Here is a 22052-nt window from a genome sequence, read left to right as displayed (position 1 = left end):
CTTACATTTAAGTGTTTCTGTTACGGCAAACCGCGCATGGGCATGTACACAATGTCAAACCAACTTTGCCATACCGAGAGAGTAAGGGTTCCGAACGTTTTTGGCCGGCTTAGTGGAGAGATTTCTTAGTATGACTCGGCAACGAACTTCCTACCCTGGTTTGCGAACTTCGATTGCGCATTTATCATTTTTGCATTCAACACTATCACACTATAATTGCCACATTTTATCCAAAAACGCATCGTTTTCATGCCCAAATCACGCGAAAAAGTCTTTAACGAAATTTATAGCGACATCTCACACTTAATTCTAAAGACATTTTTTTCAGTATAGGATGTGAGGATGATGCCGTAGCGTGTCCGACGACTTGTTGACATTGTCCTCGTCAAAGTTGGAAAGCTCTCATACTTAGGCCTGGGGAGGTCTGAAAGTTATCACCCCTAAGACGGCGGACTCACCTGCGATCGGGAGGGGATTCCTAGCATGCGGGGTCATATGTTTTTATGGATAACTTTCAACCTTCAATAAACTGTGCTGCTACATCTAGAAATCGATACACTCACAAATGCATCAGAAATCCGGATAACTTTTGTTACATTTATTCAGAATACATTGGGGAAAGAGTAAGAAGAATAACAAACCGAATTGGAGATTTAGACAGAACATGCTTTGAAATTGAAATTTCACAACAACATAAACATTGGGTTCCTCGTGTAATCTGTAGAACGTGCTACATGATCAGTCGTTCCGAAACCAATAAGGATAAGAGCAAACTAAAGTTTACAACGCCGACAATATGGGAAGAATCATGCGATGAAAACGATTGCTTTTTTTGTTTAACCACAGTGGACAATGTGAACAAAATTTTTAAAAATCAAGTAGCTTACACTACTGTTACAAGCGTTCAGCTTCCAAAAAAGACGACTGTAGAAGGCCTAGAAGATAAAGAGTCAGAAGCCAGCTTCACTACAGGATTTCATGCACTGCAAGTCGATGTAAATTTAAAAAAAAGGTTTGGAATCCTGGTCATGATAGAAAAAATGAAACATGTGAGAGTATATCAGATGAGACGGCTTCAAGCGAGTCGGATGAGACCGAAGACGAGTATTCTTCCGATAGCGAAGAGGAATCCATCCCTTTTGGTACAAAAAGGCATACGAGAAAATTTGATCAAAAAAATCTTAATGATACATTTAGAAGAGCTGGTCTATCGAAGGAACAAGCTGAATTTATCGCTCCTGCACCATTAGCACATTCTACTGTGTTAAAAGAAGAGTATTCAAACCTTGAAATAGTTTTGAAAAAAATTAAGTATGAAAAACATCAGTGGCGATTATGTGGAGACTTCAAAATTCTCTCTATGATAATCGGACAAAAATCTAGATTCACCAAGTATCCATGTTACCTGGGCATGTTTGATATCAGGGATAGAAAAAATCACTATACAAAAAAAACTTGGCCACCAAGAATATCTTTTGTACCTGGAAATCAGAATATTATGAATGAACCACTCGTCAATCCATCCAAAATTTTAATACCTCCTCTTTATATCAAGCTTGGTTTAATGAAACAATTTGTTAAAGCTTTAAACAAGAACGGGCAATGCTTCGAATATTTGGCCCAAGTTTTTAGTCACAAAAGTGATGTTAAATTAAATAAAGGTATCTTTAATGGCCCTGAAATCCGCAGTTTATTTAGAGATGAAAAATTTGTCGAAACTATGAATGATACCGAGAAACCGGCATGGTTAAGTTTCAAAAACGTATCAACAATATTTTTAGGTACTACAAAAGATGCGGCTTACGAAAATTTGGTAGCAGCAACGGTACTAGATTTTCAGAAATTAGGCTGGCTAATGAGCTTGAAAGTCCATTTCCTCAATTCGCATATAGATCGATTCCCAGAAAATAATAGTGATTTCAGTGAAGTACAAGCAGAAACCCCCCAATCTGACTTCGTATTTGGATTCAGCGACGAAAAATACTTAAGAATATACCTGTCTGGTAAAATGTACGGGATATTTTATTCTTTTAAAAATTTTTTATTATAAATCATGAAAAACCATGTTTTTTGAATTTGTGTCTAGAAGTCACTGGGAAACCCCCTATCTGACTTCGGATTTGGATTCATCGACGAAACATACATAAGAATACACCTGTATGGTGAGCTGCTCAGGATACTTTTTTCTATTGTGGGCCTGTGTTATCGGCTACACCATAGAAGGACTTATTTATTATTCAATTTTTATCATAATTTAAACATTCAGTTATTGCTAGAAACAGTCATCAGTTTTGAATGTATATTAGTCTCATTGCAGTAAAATTTAAACTGAGGATACGATTGATGAAGTTATAATGTCAGTGTATAAGCAATTCATGAAACCTGAATTAAAAAATAAGATCAATTGTAATTTTATTCTGTTAAACTTAAATTAATTCGGTTTTCTTCTTACAAAGCTTCGGGATACATAATTTAAATAATAGTATTCCTATTTAAAAAATCTGATCTTAAATCCTACCCTAAATCATGTTTAAATTTCTCGATCGGATTTACAATCAGATTCCAGGTTAAATTAGGATCAGATTTTTCCAATTGAGTTAATAATATCATTCGAGTTTAGTGAAAATTAATCATAATTTTATATATCAGTAATTTTAACTTCTTAAACCATCGTCATTCATCCTTCGCTAACCCTAGTCTTAAATATTTTGACGGAAAACACGTATCTTAAAATTACGATAAATCTTCTATTGACGTACATTTTTTAAGATTAAAGTATTTTTGAGATAAAAAATCAATTATTTATATGGAATAACCTGCATTGATCAGAACTGATTTATGCCAAATTTTTAATTTTAGCTAAAAAAATCATGCTATGAAAAAAGTTCAAAATTTTATTTTTTTAAACAATAACCAAACTCTCCAGTATTTAGGAGAACTATGCCATACTTTTATCTGATAGTTTAAAAAATGTATTAAATAAGTCTAATGCAAAAGAATTGATTGAAATTCTGTTAACACGATTCATTCAGGTTATCCTACATAAAATGGACGATTGAAATTTAGTAGAAATGATTAAAGGTGGGTAATGATTATCGATGGATTTATATGTCAATGAATGACAGAAACATGTATAATCCCTTCTAGCAAATACTGTATGCTTTATTAATTAATAATTAGCTGATCCAGTAGTATAGGAAACTGAGAAAAATGTATAGTCGATAATATTTTACTGCTACCAATAGAAAATCTACACGCGTACACGCGCGCGTTTTTGAATGCCAGATGAGGAGAATTTTTGTTTTGCCTAATTAATTTTTCAGTATCTTTGTTTATGAAAATATATTCGTACACAAAGCTGTTCTAGGGGCGTCCAAGAGTCCTCAGGGGAGCCACACCACCCTGAGGGTCCACGCCAGTCCGCCGCTGTCGGTACCTACGCACTCGTCTTGTGCTGGCTTTTAGCATTTTCTTCCAATTATTTGGTCACTTTTTTAATTATTAATTAAAATATTTTTTAAGTTTGACACTTTACATTGAAACTTAGGCAATTTGGATTTAGCCAAAATTGTGTGCCCGATTTCGCCGAAGTCTAAAGTAAGGAAAATATTTGGCAATTTCTGCACGGGAAATATTCGGAACATTGTATTAAACTTTTTTTAGCTTAGATAAACGTTCATTAATTATGTATTCCTTGATTCTCACGTCTACCCTAACTATATACACAAACAGTCTGTAGAAAAATTGTTTATAGCTGCATGACTTTCAATAACTGTATTACAGAGATACACACAACAATTTTCCGACTTTTTCATATATATGACTTTAGCAAAAATTAATTTCTAGCGCAAAGTAATTTCCGAACACTATACACCCATCTAATACACATGATGCTTTATTTAAAAAATGTTGGGATTTTAAGCAGTTTTTAAATCTATTTTCTCCGCTTGACAACCACAACAATGTTTTTCTGATCTATATAGCATTTTGTGAGTTTTTTAGCAAAGCTACTTGAGAAATATACAATAATAAACGCTTGTCTTGCAGTTTCTCACCATAATTAACACATTGTATACGCAGACATATGCAATTATATGTATGCAATTCAATGCAAAACCTTCAATTTCAATAAATAATATCTCTAAATAACAGACAAAACATTATTTAATGTGCAATTTTTACTGCTTATTACTTTGTTAATAAATACTGAATATCAGAATAAACTCCTTAAAATTTCATCTCTCATTTATTCCGAATTTATTCTATATTGATGAAAGAATTCTTCAAAAGAAGGTTGATAACATTCATGCCGATATTTTTCCAAAAGACAGTTACAAAAAAATAATAATCTACGACAAAATTGAGCAGCTCATCTTATGTCCTATGCCCATCTCTCTTTCCATGCTACCAAATGCATATTTTGAGAACTCTAAAAGAAATAGATTGTTTTGACAAATTTTAAGATCTATCCAATCATGATTATATTTGCAAAAATTATTTGTGTAATTTGATCATTAACCTTACTTTTACGTTTTACTTTTAATTAGCGCTACGGAGTATTCTTTAGGGCTCCATAAAAGAGCCCTACAAGTTTAAATATATAATAAATTATGACTGTTTTACCTTACCTGAACTATTTCAAATACGAATATACATAATTATAAGTTATATTCTAACTTAACTCCCTACCGCCCTTAAAACTTTCTTTTCTTCTGAATTTTGAGATATTTAGGCATATTATTCCTATGGCGGAGTGTATACAAAACTAAAATTCTAGCTCATTACCGTCCAGATCATCAAAGATCATCAAAGATTAAATTTTTTACAGAATATACTTACACCGCATTTAAATCGACACTTTGCTCTCTGACGCCACGTTGTCTGCAGGAAATATTTAAATTAGTAACAGTACTACTTTTAGGCATTGCGAACTACATCTAAAATAGCAGTTCACTGTGGAGCTAGACATTCTTTTTAATCCCGAATCCTTTTTCGGGCGTTCTAATATTATGATCTTAAAAATAGTCCATTTTAGTAACTTATTTTGTTAAATTTTGATAACTTCTGATTAGTAAATGGTTTGACAAAACAAACTTAAATGATTCAGAGGGTGCATTGTTGCATTATGCGCATGAGAGCAATATTAAACATTATGCTGAGCAGTAGAGTTACAGAGCACTTGCGATCGCGCATTTGACTTCCATCAGAGATCCTAAAGGGAGAGTTTAGACACGGGGTACTCCAAATGTGATTGGCGCCGCTCTACAGGAACTGGTTAAACTTGCATGAATGTTCATTGGCAATATTTGACGCTATTCTCAAATCATAATTTTATTTTCTACAGGATTTGATACAGAATAGAGACAAAACTCAAGCAAGAACATTATAAATTATTGGGAAGAATAGTTATTAAGGTTGTGAGACAATAAAATTCACTTGGAAACACGTCTACTATAAAATGTTTTATAAACAAAACAATCAATAAAAAATTAAAGTGTTTAAACTTTTCGTGCCCTATGAAAATATCAAAGTTTCGGTACAGCGGCGGCTATTGGAGGGGGAAACGTCTCTCAGCTCTCCCTAGATTTACAGGAAGTATAGTTACCCGATATCTATGGTTGCACAGTAAGGTTAAGAGTACTTATGTATGCACATCAGAAATACATAATACTTCTATCAGCGCAGTTATATTATATCTACGCAGCACTTGTAGTGCTGTAGTGTGTAGTAGATTTTATTAAGACACAAGAAGGAAAGAGGTTTTTAAGTCTCTAGATACGAATTTGACGTCGAAATGTAAAAATTCAAAAAAGTGACTCAAATTTATAAAATTATTTTTGTTTTTATGAAAGTCGAGTACAAGATGGTTTATCGAGTCACAAAACACAGAGAGTTGACCTGAAATTTAGAAAATTATAATAAATTGGTAGATATCCAGGAATTGTATAATGATTAATAGAATTTCCAAAATTGATGTAAGTTTTTAAATTTTGGCCCTAAGTCCATCTTCTGATACTCAAAAACCCATCGCGTCCACAGTTTCATGGCAATTCACCACTTCAATGAAATTTTCAAAATTTGTATGAACTTTTTGAATGTTGACTTCAAATTCGTATTCTATTACTTAAAGTTCAATTTCTTACTGACTTTTATGGAAGATAGAGAATATAACAAATGAATAGTATTCCCAAAACTTAGGTTGCTCTTTCTAAATTTCTGAATATGTAACCAAGAATTGTATTTTGAGACTCGAAAATCCTCTCCTTTTCGATTTTAATGAAGATCTACTAATTCGATAACATTTTCCAAATTTAAAGTCTAATTTTGGAATTTATGAATTTTAACCCCAAATTTGTATTCTTGGGCTCGAAACCCCCTTGTTATGACTTTCAAGAAAATCAAACAAATTAACAACATTTTCAAAACTATAGTAAACGTTTGGAATTTTCACCTGAAATTCGGGTTCTGTCACTTGAAAAATCCCCTCGTAAGGTAAGGACACCAGTTAGTGACACTGTTAGATTTTAAGTATACAAGATTTGGCTTTTCAATATCTTTTATGCTTCAATATTAAATGTTTTTTAGAAGCATTAGTCAATTTGTTTTTTTATACTAAAATCATGATGGCAGAAATGTTCTCATTACTCATTACCCGTGAATTTTCCTTCACCCTTTACCAAGGATTAGAACTATCAGCAAAATGTACCAAACAAATTTTTTGTATGCAGGCGTGTCTAAAATTGATGAGAAATATGTATTGTCAACGATATAATACTAGAATATAAATAAACTAATCTAATTAATTTCTCAGCTAGAGTTCATAATTGATAAAAATGAAATATTTACCCAAATTAACTACATATTTCCCTCTCATTACATTTCAGCTATTTATTTCATTTTAAACTAAACACAACTCTTAACTAAAGATAGTGGAAGACAGGAGGAAAACGTTGCCTAGTCGCCTGGTAAAAAGCCTTGCATTCGAAGGTATTAAATTATTTAATTACCAAAAATGCAGTTTCTGTCCTTCGTTTTTCAATCCTCATTAGGTGGTGAAAATAATAAGATTCCAATTCCTTTTAAAGCTGATCAGAGCTGCCAGACGTAATCTTCAATAAATTAAGAACACAATTTGTTTTTGATGCATTAGAAAGCGCTCCAAAAGCATGAAATAAGTGGAAAATATACAGTAATTAATATATTATTTGATAAATCCAAGCACAGAGTGCCATGCAGAAACAACGACCATTACAATTATAAGATGAGCATGAAAACAATATTCTAACACATATAGTGACATTTTGAGCCCTGAGACTCCATTATAAATGTATGAAGGCGCAAAATTTTAGACATAAATAAGGCGAGTTCGTGGAGTTCTTGCAGATAGTTAGAGTTTAGAAGTTTAGAAAGTTGGAGACTGCTAAAAAATGGAATATCTAAAATCCGCATACGCAGGTCAAGTAGCAAAGATATGCAGCAAATCCTTTTTTTCCCGATATTGCATATTGGGCAGTTTCGCGATGGCTCATACATTAATTTAAACTTACCGATCCGAATACAACCTCTAATTGAACCCAAAAGCCTCAACTGAGCAACTATGCTTGTGACATAAAAAGGCAGACGAAAAGTAAGATAAGATTAAATGCCTGTGACTAATGACAAGCGTGAAAACACCTGTCGACTGCCAGAACTTATTTCTCTATCATAATTTGAACAATTTAAATGGACTGAAAAATTATGTAGGATTGTCTCTTTATTCCTGTTTAAAGCTGTAAAAACCAGTCCCGGACATAAATGAACAGAGTTACACACGCAGAAAAACTCCCCTAATTGCAAAACCCAATTAAACTTAGCACCACTAGAAGGCTTAGGTGCTTAGTAGGTTAATTTCTTTAAGCAGCGTATGGGATGCCTTTGTTCCTCTATTCCTCTATTCCTCTATTTCCAACAGCCTCCTTAGCCAACTTAGAGCTATCTTAAAAATATCATAAGCCAATTGTAGTCTATCAGTTTCAAGTCGCAAAACATAATTTGGCGTATAAGGCGACTTCTAAGAAATACTACAATATTTTATTTAGATGCATTTAACTGAAAAAAACTTTTTGAACAAAATTTACTCAACAATATTCCTCAATCAGGTTAATTTTAATTTGAAGATCAGTTTGAGAGTTAGCGAGGATCACTATATCGTTAGAATAGGCTAGCAATATTACATCAATTAGTTAAGCGATTGAAATTCCTATTGCCCCGTGGTTTCTTAGGTATTCCTTCAACTCTGAAATTAACAAGGTAAAAAGAAAAGGGCTGAGAATCTCGCCCTGCAGAACCCTTAGAGTAACATTAACTGACGTGGTAGGGCTGAATACATTCCTAACAGTCACGGAAGCGTTCTCATATAAACTTTTGATAATTTAAAAGATTTGTGTACTCACTCCCTTCCTGAGCGATTTTTTACCAAGGAGGGAGTGATTAACTGAAGGAAACGGTTTTTTAAAATCAATTAAAAACGCAAACACCTTACGCTTCTAAATAACAAGATGGATTTGAATTAATGCATTCAGGGTAAAAATGTGATCTATACAACTGCTTCCAGCGCTAAAACCCGTCGGATTCTCTAAGAGGCAGTTTTCTACATCAGCCCATCGTCAGCCTTAAGGACAGAATTTGGGTAAAAAAAATTTTAATCGAATTTATCAATGCAATTTGTCTGTAGTTGTAAGGATCATTTCTATTACCTTTTTTAAAAGGCATAAAGGTTTGGATGTTAGACCAGTCAGAAGGAACTTTTTCTGATTTCCAAATGCAGTTGAAAAACCTGAGCAGATAAGGGATCCAGTTTTCTGGTAGGGATTTATAAAATTCATTAGGGATGCCGTCCTCACTGGGTGCCTTCTTACTTTTGGACGACATTAAGGTCTTTTTCGCTTCCACTTCCGAGATGATATAATCCAGAAAAGGATGTAAATTTATACACCACCCAACACTAACAAAAATGTTTTCAGTAAACAATGAATCCGCAAAACCCTGCCAACGTTCGAAACTAATTCCACTGACTAAAGAAAACTTTATGCTAAAACTATTCACTGCTGTCCAGAACGCTTTAACGTAATTGGAAAATGCAAGAGCATTCGACAAACTACACTGAAACTTCTTTCTGTTTCAATTTGAAGCTCAAAGTCAACTTTCTTTATTTTCCTATGCTCACTAACATCTAGCTTTGAAAATTGGGGTAACTTACATTTTTTTAATAAGTATTTTAATTTGCGACACATCATATCACATTTTCTATCAAACTAAGGTTTTTTTTCTGGTAATCACCAAAAAGGCTTAGAAACCAGGACTAAATTATCCGCTACTACAGAAAATTGCAGATATGAGATTCTCGTTCAACACATCCACATCCTCAACAGCACAAGAAACACCAGGCGAGACTAATATTTGCTCAGTATATGCCTCCAAAGCGCTTTCCCTCCAGACGAATTTCTGATAATCAAAAGAGTTATTTAACCTATCATTTGAAGTTAAATTACGATCAGTAATTCTAAGAACCACTGGTAAATGGTCTGATAATGTAGGAATCCCCATAACCGATAATCGGAAATCAAACCTAAGGAGTCCGCATAACAGAAAAGAAGATCTACTATACTTTTACCCCTCCAAACAATTTATTAATGCCTCACCTCTTGTGTTGATCTCTTTTTCCAAGGCTAAACGGAAAGGAGAAACTATCACATCCTCGAGGAAAGATTCATCATTTAACTGATTCAGTCCCCCTATACAAGAGTTCAAATCAACCCCCAAAAATTGGGATATTAGGATACATTGAGAAAATTCTATCAATCAACATCTGCAGCGCTTCGGCAAGCGCCTGGCAACCTAACGACAGCTTGAAGTAAAGATTACCAACAATAAATGTAAAGGCTTTGTGCCAGCACTTAATAAAAATCCAATTAAAAATAATGTCTAAAATTTCATAACCGAAATATGAGCGATTAACATATATAGCTAAACCTTCGCTGGGTCTTTCTCTGTTACTGTCTCTAGAAGCTATTCTTACTACACACGTTTAATTCTCAAGCCAGGCCGGGGGAAATATTACCTTTGACGTGGACCAAGTCTCAGCGAGGTATATTATATCATTATCGGTGATCAAAGAGACAAGCTCTGAAAAATTCGTAAATCCATGCACATTTCAGGAGATGGTACGAAAGCCAGGACTTTCCCCCTGCATGCCGCAGACCCCTTGCTAAAAAGTCTATCAATCTGACTGTTAGAGGAGGTAGAAGATGAGGGACTAGCACTATCTTGCCTCGTTCTGGTAACTTTCTTAACTGAGGAGGTAAAATGCAAAAGCGCACAAGTCACATAATGGAGAATATTGAGTTAGGATTATGTTCTGGATCTTTCCCATCAATTATATCGCTTAGAATAGTGAATATCGAGCTACACGTTACGCACGTGATGTTCACGTGATGTTCAGCTCGATTTTGACTATTCCAAGCGATATAACTGATGGAAAAGATCCAGAACATAATCCTTACTCAATATTCTCCATAATGTTACTTGTGCGCTTTTGCATTTCGCCTCCTTAACTGTGAATGGGGGATCAGAAACACTGTCAATAAAACAAGTATTTTTCAGATTTGATTCGCCTTTGAGTTCTTAAATTTTCAAATCCGAGAGAGGTTTATTGTCGACCAGCAGCTTCTTTCCCTTTCCAAAAGCCATAACTCCAGACTGTTGAAGCTTGCTTTGTTCAAATATTATCAATTACAAAAATATATATTAAAATCATGATAAAAAAATCCAAAAATTAATTTTCTCCTGAACGTTCTGTGTGAAAGGTATTCAGAAAAATATCGTCGGCGCAAGCCTTCTCACCTAGTGACTAGTTTCAGTTTACATTTTCCTCCCGCCTTCCACTCTCTAACGACGAGAAGCGGAGAAGGTTGTAGCATGGAGGGGCAAGTCACCAGCCACTGTGTATCCCTGATCAATCCGCAACTCGACCTCAGCCTCTCTTACGCACGACAAACAAGAAGTTTTCAAAGATTTTTGCGACAAGAATGACGCTTAAAGTAGAAGACAAGTCGAAGCCAAATATTATAGTTAACGGCCATAACGGGGTTTTTACGCCAAACACGACTGATTCCTTAAAATACATTTTCCTTGATTCCTCCACTGATTTGTCTCTTCAAGGATTCTTGTATCGCTTAATATGATTGGTCATCATGAATCATTGTATGAATCTTTGCCCACGAGACACCACTCACCCGACAAAAATTTGCGGACTGACACTTCACTCCCCTCATTTTTCTCAATATTTGTTTTGGCAAGCAACATTGCAGCGAATCGCTTGTGCTTGACTGCTTGTATGAGAACTCTCCTTACTTGTAGTTCCCTCTACGCGAGAGGCGCGTGTCTAGATGGAACCAGAAGCTTTTGAATATCTTTTATAGACTGCTTTGAAAATTCTTTCCCGGACATTTTTATATGCAATTTAATGTTGAAGCATCCTACTTTTTACGAAACCTTCATTTACATTTTGATTACAATAAAGTTTGTCAATAAATTAAGAAAATCATCCAAGGTGTCACTCACTAGTCACATGTAAGTGACTGGTGTCTTTACTGACTTTCATAGAAACTCACTAATCTCTTAAAAAGTAAAAAATGTAAGTCGCTCCTTTGAATTTTGACCCGAAATTCGTTTTTTTGTCCATAAACCCACTCGTACTCATTTAAATGAAATTCTACTATATTGATAGAATTCTCAAAATTAAAAGTATATGTTGGCATTTTTTTATTCAGACCTTCAAAACCCTTAGCCGGGTAAGCATGGGTGGTTGTACCGCTTTTTTGGTTTTTATTTTTTCGAAGTGAGTTCCGAACATTATAGGACTAATCTATATAAAGAGCCTACTTGAAAAAGAAAATTATGAAAGCTATAAACAAATTTTGAACAATGAACAAATTCTAATTTTTCTAAATTGGCTCAACCGGTTTGATGGCTCAAATGTATGCATTATAGGATAGTAAGGCAACTGCAAAAATAAAGAATGAGCTCTTTCGAGAAGGGGCTACAAAAGTTATTGTAACTTTCTAACCATTTTTTAAATAAAATTTTTGTGGCAGAATCGCCATTTTTTGTAATATGGTCATATCCGCAGTAACAAAATATATTTTTTCGGATAAGATTAAACGTATTGATAGAGCTAGCAAGCTTGGTGTTCATCATTTAGAAATTGAGAAACGCCAAAAAAGATTCTTCTTAATGCCCCGGATTATAGACCCGGTTAGGTCGTTCAGAACGGTTCCGAAAGATTCCAACATGAAAAAATTTTTTTGTGTTTTTTAAATTGCAAGTTTCGATAATCAAACTTGTTTATTAATTTCTATCATTCTAGGTGTGCATATAGTAAGAGGGATGTTTTGGGGTTTTACCAAAGGGCCTATCCCAGTCTATAATTCAGGGCAATAAAAAAGAAAAAATACATGCTACTTAATTGTGCATTTTCGAAAATTAAATCTGTCTTTAGCATGTCTCGATAATAAGTGATGTACAAGGGTGGCGAACCCCTCACAACATTTTTATTTGCTAAAAATTAAGCTGGCCCTTATTTTCATGGAATGACATACAGATTAGAGCCAATAATTTTTTGTATCATGTAGTATTTATTTGATCCAATCCAAAAAAATAGCATGTTCTTACATTGGATATAAGTATATTACAGAAAAATATGCTGGTGTTGTCACTAAAATTTCACTACAGCAAATTGCCTATAACACATATACAATATACATCCTTGAACTATCAAGGCCGGTTCAGCCAGTCTTAAAAAATGATAATATTTTAATTATTAATATTTTTTCATAAATTTTGTAAAGAAATTTTTTAAGTTGACATTTGAGGTAATTAATTCCTTCATTCCTATGAAATTACTCCTAGAATATGAGCCAGAAACAGGCTAGGACAGCTGAACCATGCTTACCCAGCTACGGCCTTTGTATTCTATATTCTATAACTCGAAGATTTACTGAGTTTCATGTAAATGTGTTAATTACATCGAATTTCTCAAATTTTGTTTGGTTATTTAAATTAATTGTTTTGACTTCGAGTTCATATTGAGCTATTCCAAAAGCTACCCGAACTTACTTTCAGAAAAATTAACCATACAAACAAACTTTCCTGGATTAGAATCAACTTTTTGAATTTTTTACTTTTGGCCCATAATTCGTCTTTTCAGATGCATTTAACCACCTCGATATGACTCACGAACAGCCACACATATTATTAATTTTTTTTAATTCAGGTTGCTTTTTAAAATTTGAATTTTGACCGTAAATTTTATTTCCCCAACTCGAAAACTCGTTTAGCAGATAGTATATAGAGAGGGTAGATTAAGGTTTCTGCAGACAAGAAAATGTCCGCTTGTCAGAGAATTTTCCAGGGTAGTAACCGAACTTCAATAAATAACCGCGTGATTCGAAGTCAAAAGAAGCAAAGTAAAATTTTTAATAAGAAAATTATTTTAAAAATGCTTAAAACAAACTACTTTTACTACTTGTTTAAAAATTTAATTGTTATTAGGAAAATTATTTTATTTTATCAATGAACCATCTTCTTTGGTTCTAAGATTTAAGTACTTTGTAAAACATTTATCTTTTTTAATGAAACAGTAGTCCTTTTGGATTGAAATTTAATCTTTTGGTGGAGGAGTCTTATTTTTTGGATGAAGTTTAAGTTTTTTTAAATTAAAGAATCTATTTTTATATTTATAGCCTAGATTTAATCTCCGTTAGTACAAAATTCTGCTATTCGGATGAAAATATAATTGTTTTCTTGAAATTTCAACTATTTATTACACATTCATCTTTTTGGTTAAAGATTCATCTTTCGTGGCTAAGAGTTAATATTTTTATTCAATGTATGATATTATAGTTTCAGTTCAGAATTAATACTTTTTTTAGTTCAACTATTTAGTTGCAAAATTTATTATTTTGTGGAAAATTGAACTATTCGTTAAAAAGTTGTTTATTTTGCTAGTTATCTTTTTTAGTAGAAAGTTAGTTCTTTTTATAAAAAAGTACACTGTTATTTTTATGCTTAGAATCCAGCTCGTTTGATTGTAGGTTCTATTTTTGTTGTTAAAAATTGCATTATTTTGTGTTTTTGAGCTTGCACATTTAACTATTCGGTTAAAACTTACTTTTCTTTATTGAAAAATTTTATTATTTTGTTAAAAACTTATCTTCTTAGGTTTAAAATTCGTCTGCATATTTGGATAAAAATATAACTTTTCTCTTGAAAATTAGTCTCTTGCTTCAAAGTGGAACCATTTGGTTGAGTTGCAGCTGCTTCGTTAAAAATTAATTTTTTGGTATCAAGTTGAATTGTCTTCGTTTTAAATTAACTTTTTGTTGACAATTGATCTTTTTGGCTTATAAAATCTAACTTTTTTCGAAAACATTCGACCATTTACCTATAAAACTGATATTTTTTATTAAAATTCGTCTTTTCAGTTGATAATTACACTATTTTATTGAAAATGTAATATATTTTGACATCGAGTCTCTAGAAATAACCTAGAACTAGCACAGGAAAGTTGTCTTTTCTTGCTTAAAGATTAAAGTTTTCAGTAAAGAATTTAATTATTAGGAGGAAAATTACTTTAAAAATTAATTTTTTTGATTTAAAATTTGTTTTTCTTCAAATTAATTTTTGTAAATAAAAATTTAGCTAAATTTTTTACTATTTTTTTATAAACATTTCATTGAAAATGTATGCTTGTCGGTTATAAACTTGTTTTTTTTTTAAAGAAAAAACTCTATTCTATTTTTTGTTGAAAATTGATCCATTTCATTTAAAAAATTTCTTGTTCTTGTTTGAAAATTAAACTCTTCATTTAAAAATTTAATTATTAGACTTAAGATTCCATTAGAAATTAAAATATCTGGTTGCAAATGGTTATTGTCTAGTTAGTCTCCTGTAGCATTGACTCTGCATATAAAATACCCCCACCCCGCCCAACGTTTAGTTAAACATTTTTTTTTTATTAAGGGTGGTTTTCACCCCCAAAATGGTGAAATTTTTCGTGTAAAATAGCACATTATACTTTAGATGACCACCAAAAATTTTTGAATGCAAAAAAAATAATCAGAGAACGTTGGTGGGAGGATTTGATGATACTTTGCCTAAATTTAAATAGTTTTTGATTTCCGATAATTTCCGACCGAGATACAATGAACACCGCGAATTGTTTTTTTTTTCCTAGAAATTTTCGGACAATCTGTCAGCGGCTTGTTTTTAAATATTTTCAAATGAAAAAATTACAGAATATTTCCAAACGTACCATTAATAATGTACAAAAAATTTAAATACAGTTGTTCAACCGATACTCTTTAAAAAAAATTCGCAAAAAGAGTGTTTTTTTATGCTGAAACTTTTACCCCTCCCTTGATCTCCTTGATCAACATTTTATTTCCCAGATTGAAGATTAGTATTAATATTAAAATAGAGAGAAAATTTAATTTATAGAAAAAATAAAATAGAAAATTTATCTTTTTTGATTGAAACTTCACTATGTGCTCTAAACACGTATTTTTTAAAAATTGAATCACTGGGTTAGAAAATGCATTTTTTTTTTAAATAAAAATTTTAGTTATGAAATTATTAGCTATAAAACTTTTTGTTTGTAATTCACTTTGTTTGTCAAAGATTTACGAGTTTTATTGAAAATGTAAGTAGTTTCTTAAACATTCCCTGGATTGTTTAAAAGTTAATTATTTCGCCTGAAAATGTAGTAATGAAATTTTAAATTAACAAATCTTAAATTTTTTCAAATTCTTTTAATACGCGGAAATATGATATTCTTAATTATGTGTGTGAATTTGGCAAAATTCTTTCATTAGAACCTTTTAAATCACCCAGTCAACATTGAGAAAAAAAATCGACTTTATTTATCAGGTGCAAGGACAATAAGTACTAAAGATTGGTAGAAGATCACTTATTCGATTTGTCGAGATATTTCCTAATCAAACCGTAAACATCTAGTTGCTTAGTGAAAAGAAAATTATTTAGAACTGTACATAAGAATTTGATAAAGTGATAAATAGAAATGTTTCATAAAATAACGAAATCGTGTAGCATTATCTCCACTGTTGGAAGAATGAGAAATTATTTTAAAATGAATCAGAAGTTTTGTGGTTCGCTTCCCAATGGAGTGAAGAAGGAGTAGGATCATTATTTCCAAAAGTAATTTTAAGAATGAGAAAGTCAAATTATGTAATATTGAACCTGATGTAACTTGTCTTAAAGTTAAAAACATTTCTCTCTCGCTATTTGACCGAGGTTATGAAAATAAATGTCTCCAAATAAATAATGGCCCATCGTATGAGAAAATAACAGGAGAGTAAAAAGTTTTATCTTGTTTTATGAATTAATAAAAATGTGAAACAGATTTAATATGCTTATTAAGTATTTTTATTTGTATTAATTATTATAAAAATTAAGCAAGAGCTTTTATTAACAATATACATGTTAAATTTGATTTGAAAGAGTAAGGTATTGTAAGGTATTGATTTGAAAGAGTTTTAGGGAATATTATGACCCTGTGTGGCCCGGATTATCTCTTATTAACTTATAAAAAGTCTACTTATTTTTACCTTTTAATGAAAAGTATCTCGGGAACTTTTACTACATTCGTGGTGATTTGACTGGGACATTGAAGGAGAATTTTTTTTACGCCAAATGAATGAATGTTGACTTTCAGAAAATAATTCTTCCGTTTAAACAAATGTACTTCTTTCACGATTCTTTGAACTTTTCTAATGAATTCAAATGTTTCTGTTATCTGTAAAAGTAAATAATTATGCAAACACAAGATTATAGTATGTCAAAACACAAGAAATTACAGCATTCAGAAATTCTGTCCTTCTATGCCTTTAGTCATGTTCTCGAGTCCAAAAGAAAGCCGAGTTACCACTCACATTTATATTTAATTATTTTTAATAATAAAGGAATTTTATTCATTTCATTTATTGGATCCTGTTTTAAAGGAGAAATAAAAATAATAAATAACTAGCTAAAGTCAGTTACCTCTAGCAGTTTATAGGGTACTGTAATCAAAAGTAGTACGTCATGTAGGACCAAACCAGCATTCTCAGGTAAAAATTGGACAAAGCTGCAATAAATTTTAATAATGTTTGTACATAAGATTATTATTATCTGAAAAAGACTCTAAAAAATTTGGATTCGTCCTAATCGAACAGGAGGTGCGAATCACAATTTATCTGGTTTCTGCGCAAAAATTTGAAACTTCGAAGACAAATTGTTCATTTCAAAAATTGTTCATTTCAAATTTCCGTTTCAGTCCTTCATCATCCACTAAGGGAACCTTACTTTCAGACACTTTTGTTTAAAAATAATAGTGCGATTCCCTAAGATGGAGTCTTTATATATAACATGCGAAAATATAGTCAATTTTGCCCCGGCCACAAGGTCTTGTCCTAAACGGATTTAACAAACCTAATGACTTGTTTCAATCATGTATGAATTAATTAAATTAAACGCATTAATTTTAGACTTAGTATGCATTTTATATTAAAATAATTAAATTTATATTACATTTAATAAGACAAATGTGTGTTAAGTTTTATAGTGAAGCTAAAAAGACGAATTTTTAGAAGAAGTTTAAATTATCTACGTAGATTAACTTCCAACCAAGAAACATGACTTTTCTATACCATCAAAGATGAATTGTTAATCCAAAAGAACGTATTTTTATTAAAACAGTTGGAATTTCCGCAAAAAATGATGCTTTAACAATATAGTTGATTTTTCAAAAAAAAAATAAATACATTTTCTGTTGAAAAATACGAATTTTTGAAGAAGTGAATCTTACAAGTAGAATGAGTTTTAAAATAAAATAAATTTTAACAAAAAAGTTCACTTACGACCAAATAAATAGTCAGGAAAAGTAGTGAAATTCAATTTTTTCACTTTCTGAAAAAGCACAATACGTAGGACAGATTGGAGAATGCAAAAATCCAAAAAAAGTGAATTTCGTAAATTTAGTGGGCTAGCCCCTTATAGGTCCCGACTATTTAAATGGTTTATTTTCCAACTAAAATTATGAATCTTCAGCCAAAAAAGAAAAGTTGTTTAATTTTCAACCACCTTTTTGACTTTCATTCAACCAAACAAGTTTAAATCTGAAGGAAAAATGTAATAGTTATATTTCAACCAAGAAAACTTTCAATTATAATAAGAAAATACCCTATTGAAAAAACTTCTAGCTGTCTGATGTCTATTTCGGCCCAAATCTGGCGACGTCTAATCCGTCTAGTCTGGCCGATATCTGGGAATGATCAGCAATCCATACCATAAAAATTTCTAAGTGTCAATCAGTTAAATTCTTTCAACCCTTTTCAAAAAGCTTTGATGGTGTACAAAATTATACAAAATAAGAAATTAATACTATTAAAAATCAATTTTTTTCTTATTTTCTTGACAGTCTTGTCTGGCCCAGATCTGGAACTGGCCAGCAATCCATAAAATAAACATTTTTAAGTGTCAAGCAGCCAAATTTTTTTTAAGGTTTTCGAAAAACTGTAAGGGTGTCCAAAATCATACAAAGAAGAAATTAATACTTTTAAAAATAATTCTTTTTTCTTATTGTCTTAACAGTCTAGTCTGGTTCAGATCTCGGCCTGGTCAGCAATCCATAACATAACAATTTCTAAATGTCAATCAGCCAAAGTATTTCTTAACATTTTCGAAAAATTTCCAGGATGTCAAAAAGTATAAAAAATAATAAATTAACACTTTTCGAAATCAGTTTTTCTCTTTTATTTTCTTGGCAGTCTAGTCTGGTCCACATCTGCGACTGGTCCGCAATTCCATACCATAAACATTTCTAACTGTCAATCAGTTAAATTCTTTCAACCCTTTTCAAAAAGCTTTGATGGTGTCCAAAATTATACAAAATAAGAAATTAACACTATTAAAAATCAAATTTGTTTCTTATTTTCTTGACAGTCTTGTCTGGCCCAGATCTGGGACTGGACAGAAATAATTAATGCAGAAATAGAGCCGATAAAAGGGTTTTGAAAACTTTTTTCATTTGTAGCTCATGAGGATTGTTTTTTCATTGCCTTTCTGTTCTGGGTGCAATTGCAGAATAGGGTCGTCACCTGTTTTTTGGCTGGAAAAACAGTTTTTTAGGCAGAAAACTTTGAGAATCTTTAATTGAAATATTAATGAAGCGATTTGGCCAGACAGAAGTTTAAAATTATTGTAACTTTTGTTACTACGATGTTTAAAATATGGGAATGTTACGATATCGGAATTATCACATATAACTCTCCGTATAGGTGCTTTTAAACATTCAAACGGCTAGAAACACCCCTTTGACAGGTGACAAAAATAATTAGGTCAAAACCCTACCCTTTTCCAACGTTTCTTTGTGGCTGTAAGGCACCTCTATGACTAGTAAAAAAAATTATGTTGGTCACATCGCTACCCATTTTTAACTCCTCGTTAAATGAGATCATTACGATATATCGTGGCAGGCCCATATTTGAGACATCATAGTAACAAAAGAAATAATAATTTTAAACTTTTTCCTTATAAAATCGCTTCATTTATCGTTGAAATTAAAGATTCTACTAGTTTGTTGCTAAAGAACATTTTTTTCTAGTCAAAACCGAGGTGACAGGTGACGCCCCTCTTCTGCAATCTAACCTAATTCTGTTAGTACAGAGTAATCGTTAGAGTTTCCAACTGCTACACAAGAGATTCAGGTATAGATAAAGTTTCGAAACCTCGTCGCGTTCGAAATCTTATTTGTAGTATAATGTTTAAAAATGTAAGATATGTATTTATTCTAATCAGAAACAATAGACATTGATAAACAAAATACTCGCAATCAATTATTATTTATTCTTTTGAATGTCTTTTTTTATTATATCCGTAGAGTATAGCAACAGTGGGTATTAAAATTAAACATGAAGTTTGAAACTTACACTTTTGTAATTATACTGGTGTGCATTACTGAGCCAGTACCTCAAACCAATACTGCGGAGCGTTACAAACAAGTTTTGGCACTCCGACAATCTGTACTGGGCCAGTACTCTACCAGTGGTGTACCAGGTGTATACACATGAAACCGGTATTGCCATCTAGCGGCCAGTAGGCACACTTGTAGGCACTGTCGGAACTTACCATTTGTGCTAATTGGCGTATTGTCATCTGTCAACAATAGCCAATACCAAACATGTCAAGTTTCATATGACATCGTGATTTTTTTCGCTCTTGAAAATGTCGAAATACGTGCCTTCAAACAACGATTTGCGGGGAGCATTAATTTTCTGTTTCCATTTGGGTAAATCGGCGATAGAATCTCATCGAATGCTTGTCGAAGCTTACGGAGAGCATGCTCTTGGTCGAACGTAGTGTAATGAGTGGCTTAACAAGTTCAGAAGTGGCAATTTTTATGTGAGAAACGCTGACCGCGGCAAACCACCGAAATCGTTTGAGGACGTCGAATTGCAGGCTTTGCTGGATGAAGACGATGGTCAGACGCAAAAACAGCTCGCAGAACAACTGAATTATAAAATAATTTAATTAAATAATATAAAAACCACTTATTTGCATCGATGGGGCACGCACTCAGCGAACAGCGCTTCACTTCTTACGAAAATGTTGGAAAATGGCTCGATGACTGGTTTGCTTCAAAAAACGAAGACTTTTTTTGGAAAGGTATCCATAAATTGCCTGAGAGGTGGACAAAATGTGTATCCAGCGAGGGCGCATACTTTGAATAAAATATTTGTTACCATTCTCTTGAAATAAATGTGTTTTTTTCTTGAAAAAATACCGGTTTCATATGTATACACCTGGTACTTTCGCCAGGTACCCGAATACACATTGTTATGTCTTTTTTATATAACTGCGATTCTCTACGAACCAATCGATGCATGTTCAAACATGCGCCCGGGGAAGAATGCTTCGACTTGAGTTCGACTTGAATTGCCCCCCATTAGGACATGCTGAAGTCGAAAAGTTCGACTTGAGCATGACTCAGTTTTGAGACGGAGCCAGACTTCAATTTATGTCTTGGAGACAAGTTGTTATGCCTTTAAGACATAAATTTATCTCTTGAGTCGAAATTTTATGACTCCAACGCGTGCGGTTTATAGCTTGGCACCTCCAAGAGCGCCGATATAAGGACAATTAGTTTAACCGAATATTCCGGGTACAATCGTTGCAACTCCCTTATAAGGTCTCGATACCTCTCTTTCTTTTCATTCTCTTTGGTTATAATGTTTTTGTCAGCTGGTGCCGAAAATTCAATAACGAACATGGTTCGCTTCTCGAAGTCAAGAAGAACCATGTCAGGCCTCGAGTTAGCAACAGAAACAATTGTCGAGAATATGAAGTTCCAGTATATGCGGAAATTCCTATTCTCGGCAATTGACTCAATTTCCCTAGGAGCATTTAGAGGAGCGATATTAAGGTTAATGCCGTAAGAGTGACAGAGATGGTAATAAAGCACTCTTAGTGCCGCATTATGCCTTTGAATGTAGGTCGGTCCCACGTGAGTTGGACAACTAGGTAGTATGTGAGCTAAATGCTCGGGGTGTGCATGGCACGCTCTGCAGCTATCATCGGGAATGTCTTGGATCAAAATGTGGCGACGGTATGTTAAGGTGGAAATGACACCGTCTTGGCATGCAAAGATGAAACACTCCGTACCAGACTTTAATCCGGCAGATTTAAGGAAAGCAAACGTTAGCTCACAAGACATTGATAATCAATTGATTGATTATCAATTGATAGGTCACGCTAGTAGAATGCTGCATCTTTGCAAACACATCTATCGATGAGCAGGTTATTGGCCTGTAAGTCTTCGGGTCAGCTAAGTTGCCTATTTTCGGCAGAGGTATTGTGCGCCCTTCCACCAACCACTCTGGAATCGGCTCTTCCGACTTCAAAAATGAGGTGAATGAGGTGTTATGAGGGCAACACATAACTCCTTGAAGCTATTTATA

The 22052-nt window shown here is 32.9% G+C and overlaps 1 protein-coding gene across 2 annotated transcripts in view; it reads right to left on the bottom strand.

The window, feature by feature from the left end:
- The window catches only part of LOC117177255, a 31595-nt gene that overhangs the window by 6395 nt on the left and 3148 nt on the right, over positions 1 to 22052 (bottom strand). Inside the window, exon 4 of one of the 2 annotated variants that reach the window (XM_033367835.1) lies at positions 4840 to 4881. The exons of the other annotated variant lie outside the window; for it this stretch is intronic. Coding sequence (XP_033223726.1) covers positions 4840 to 4881 — 42 coding nt within the window. The remainder of the gene's footprint in view (positions 1 to 4839; positions 4882 to 22052) is intronic. 2 annotated transcript variants of the gene reach the window in all.

This window comes from Belonocnema kinseyi, chromosome 7 (assembly GCF_010883055.1).
Source record: "Belonocnema kinseyi isolate 2016_QV_RU_SX_M_011 chromosome 7, B_treatae_v1, whole genome shotgun sequence".
Classification (NCBI taxonomy): Eukaryota; Metazoa; Arthropoda; class Insecta; order Hymenoptera; family Cynipidae; genus Belonocnema; species Belonocnema kinseyi.
This window is presented reverse-complemented; position numbering and strand designations above follow the sequence as displayed.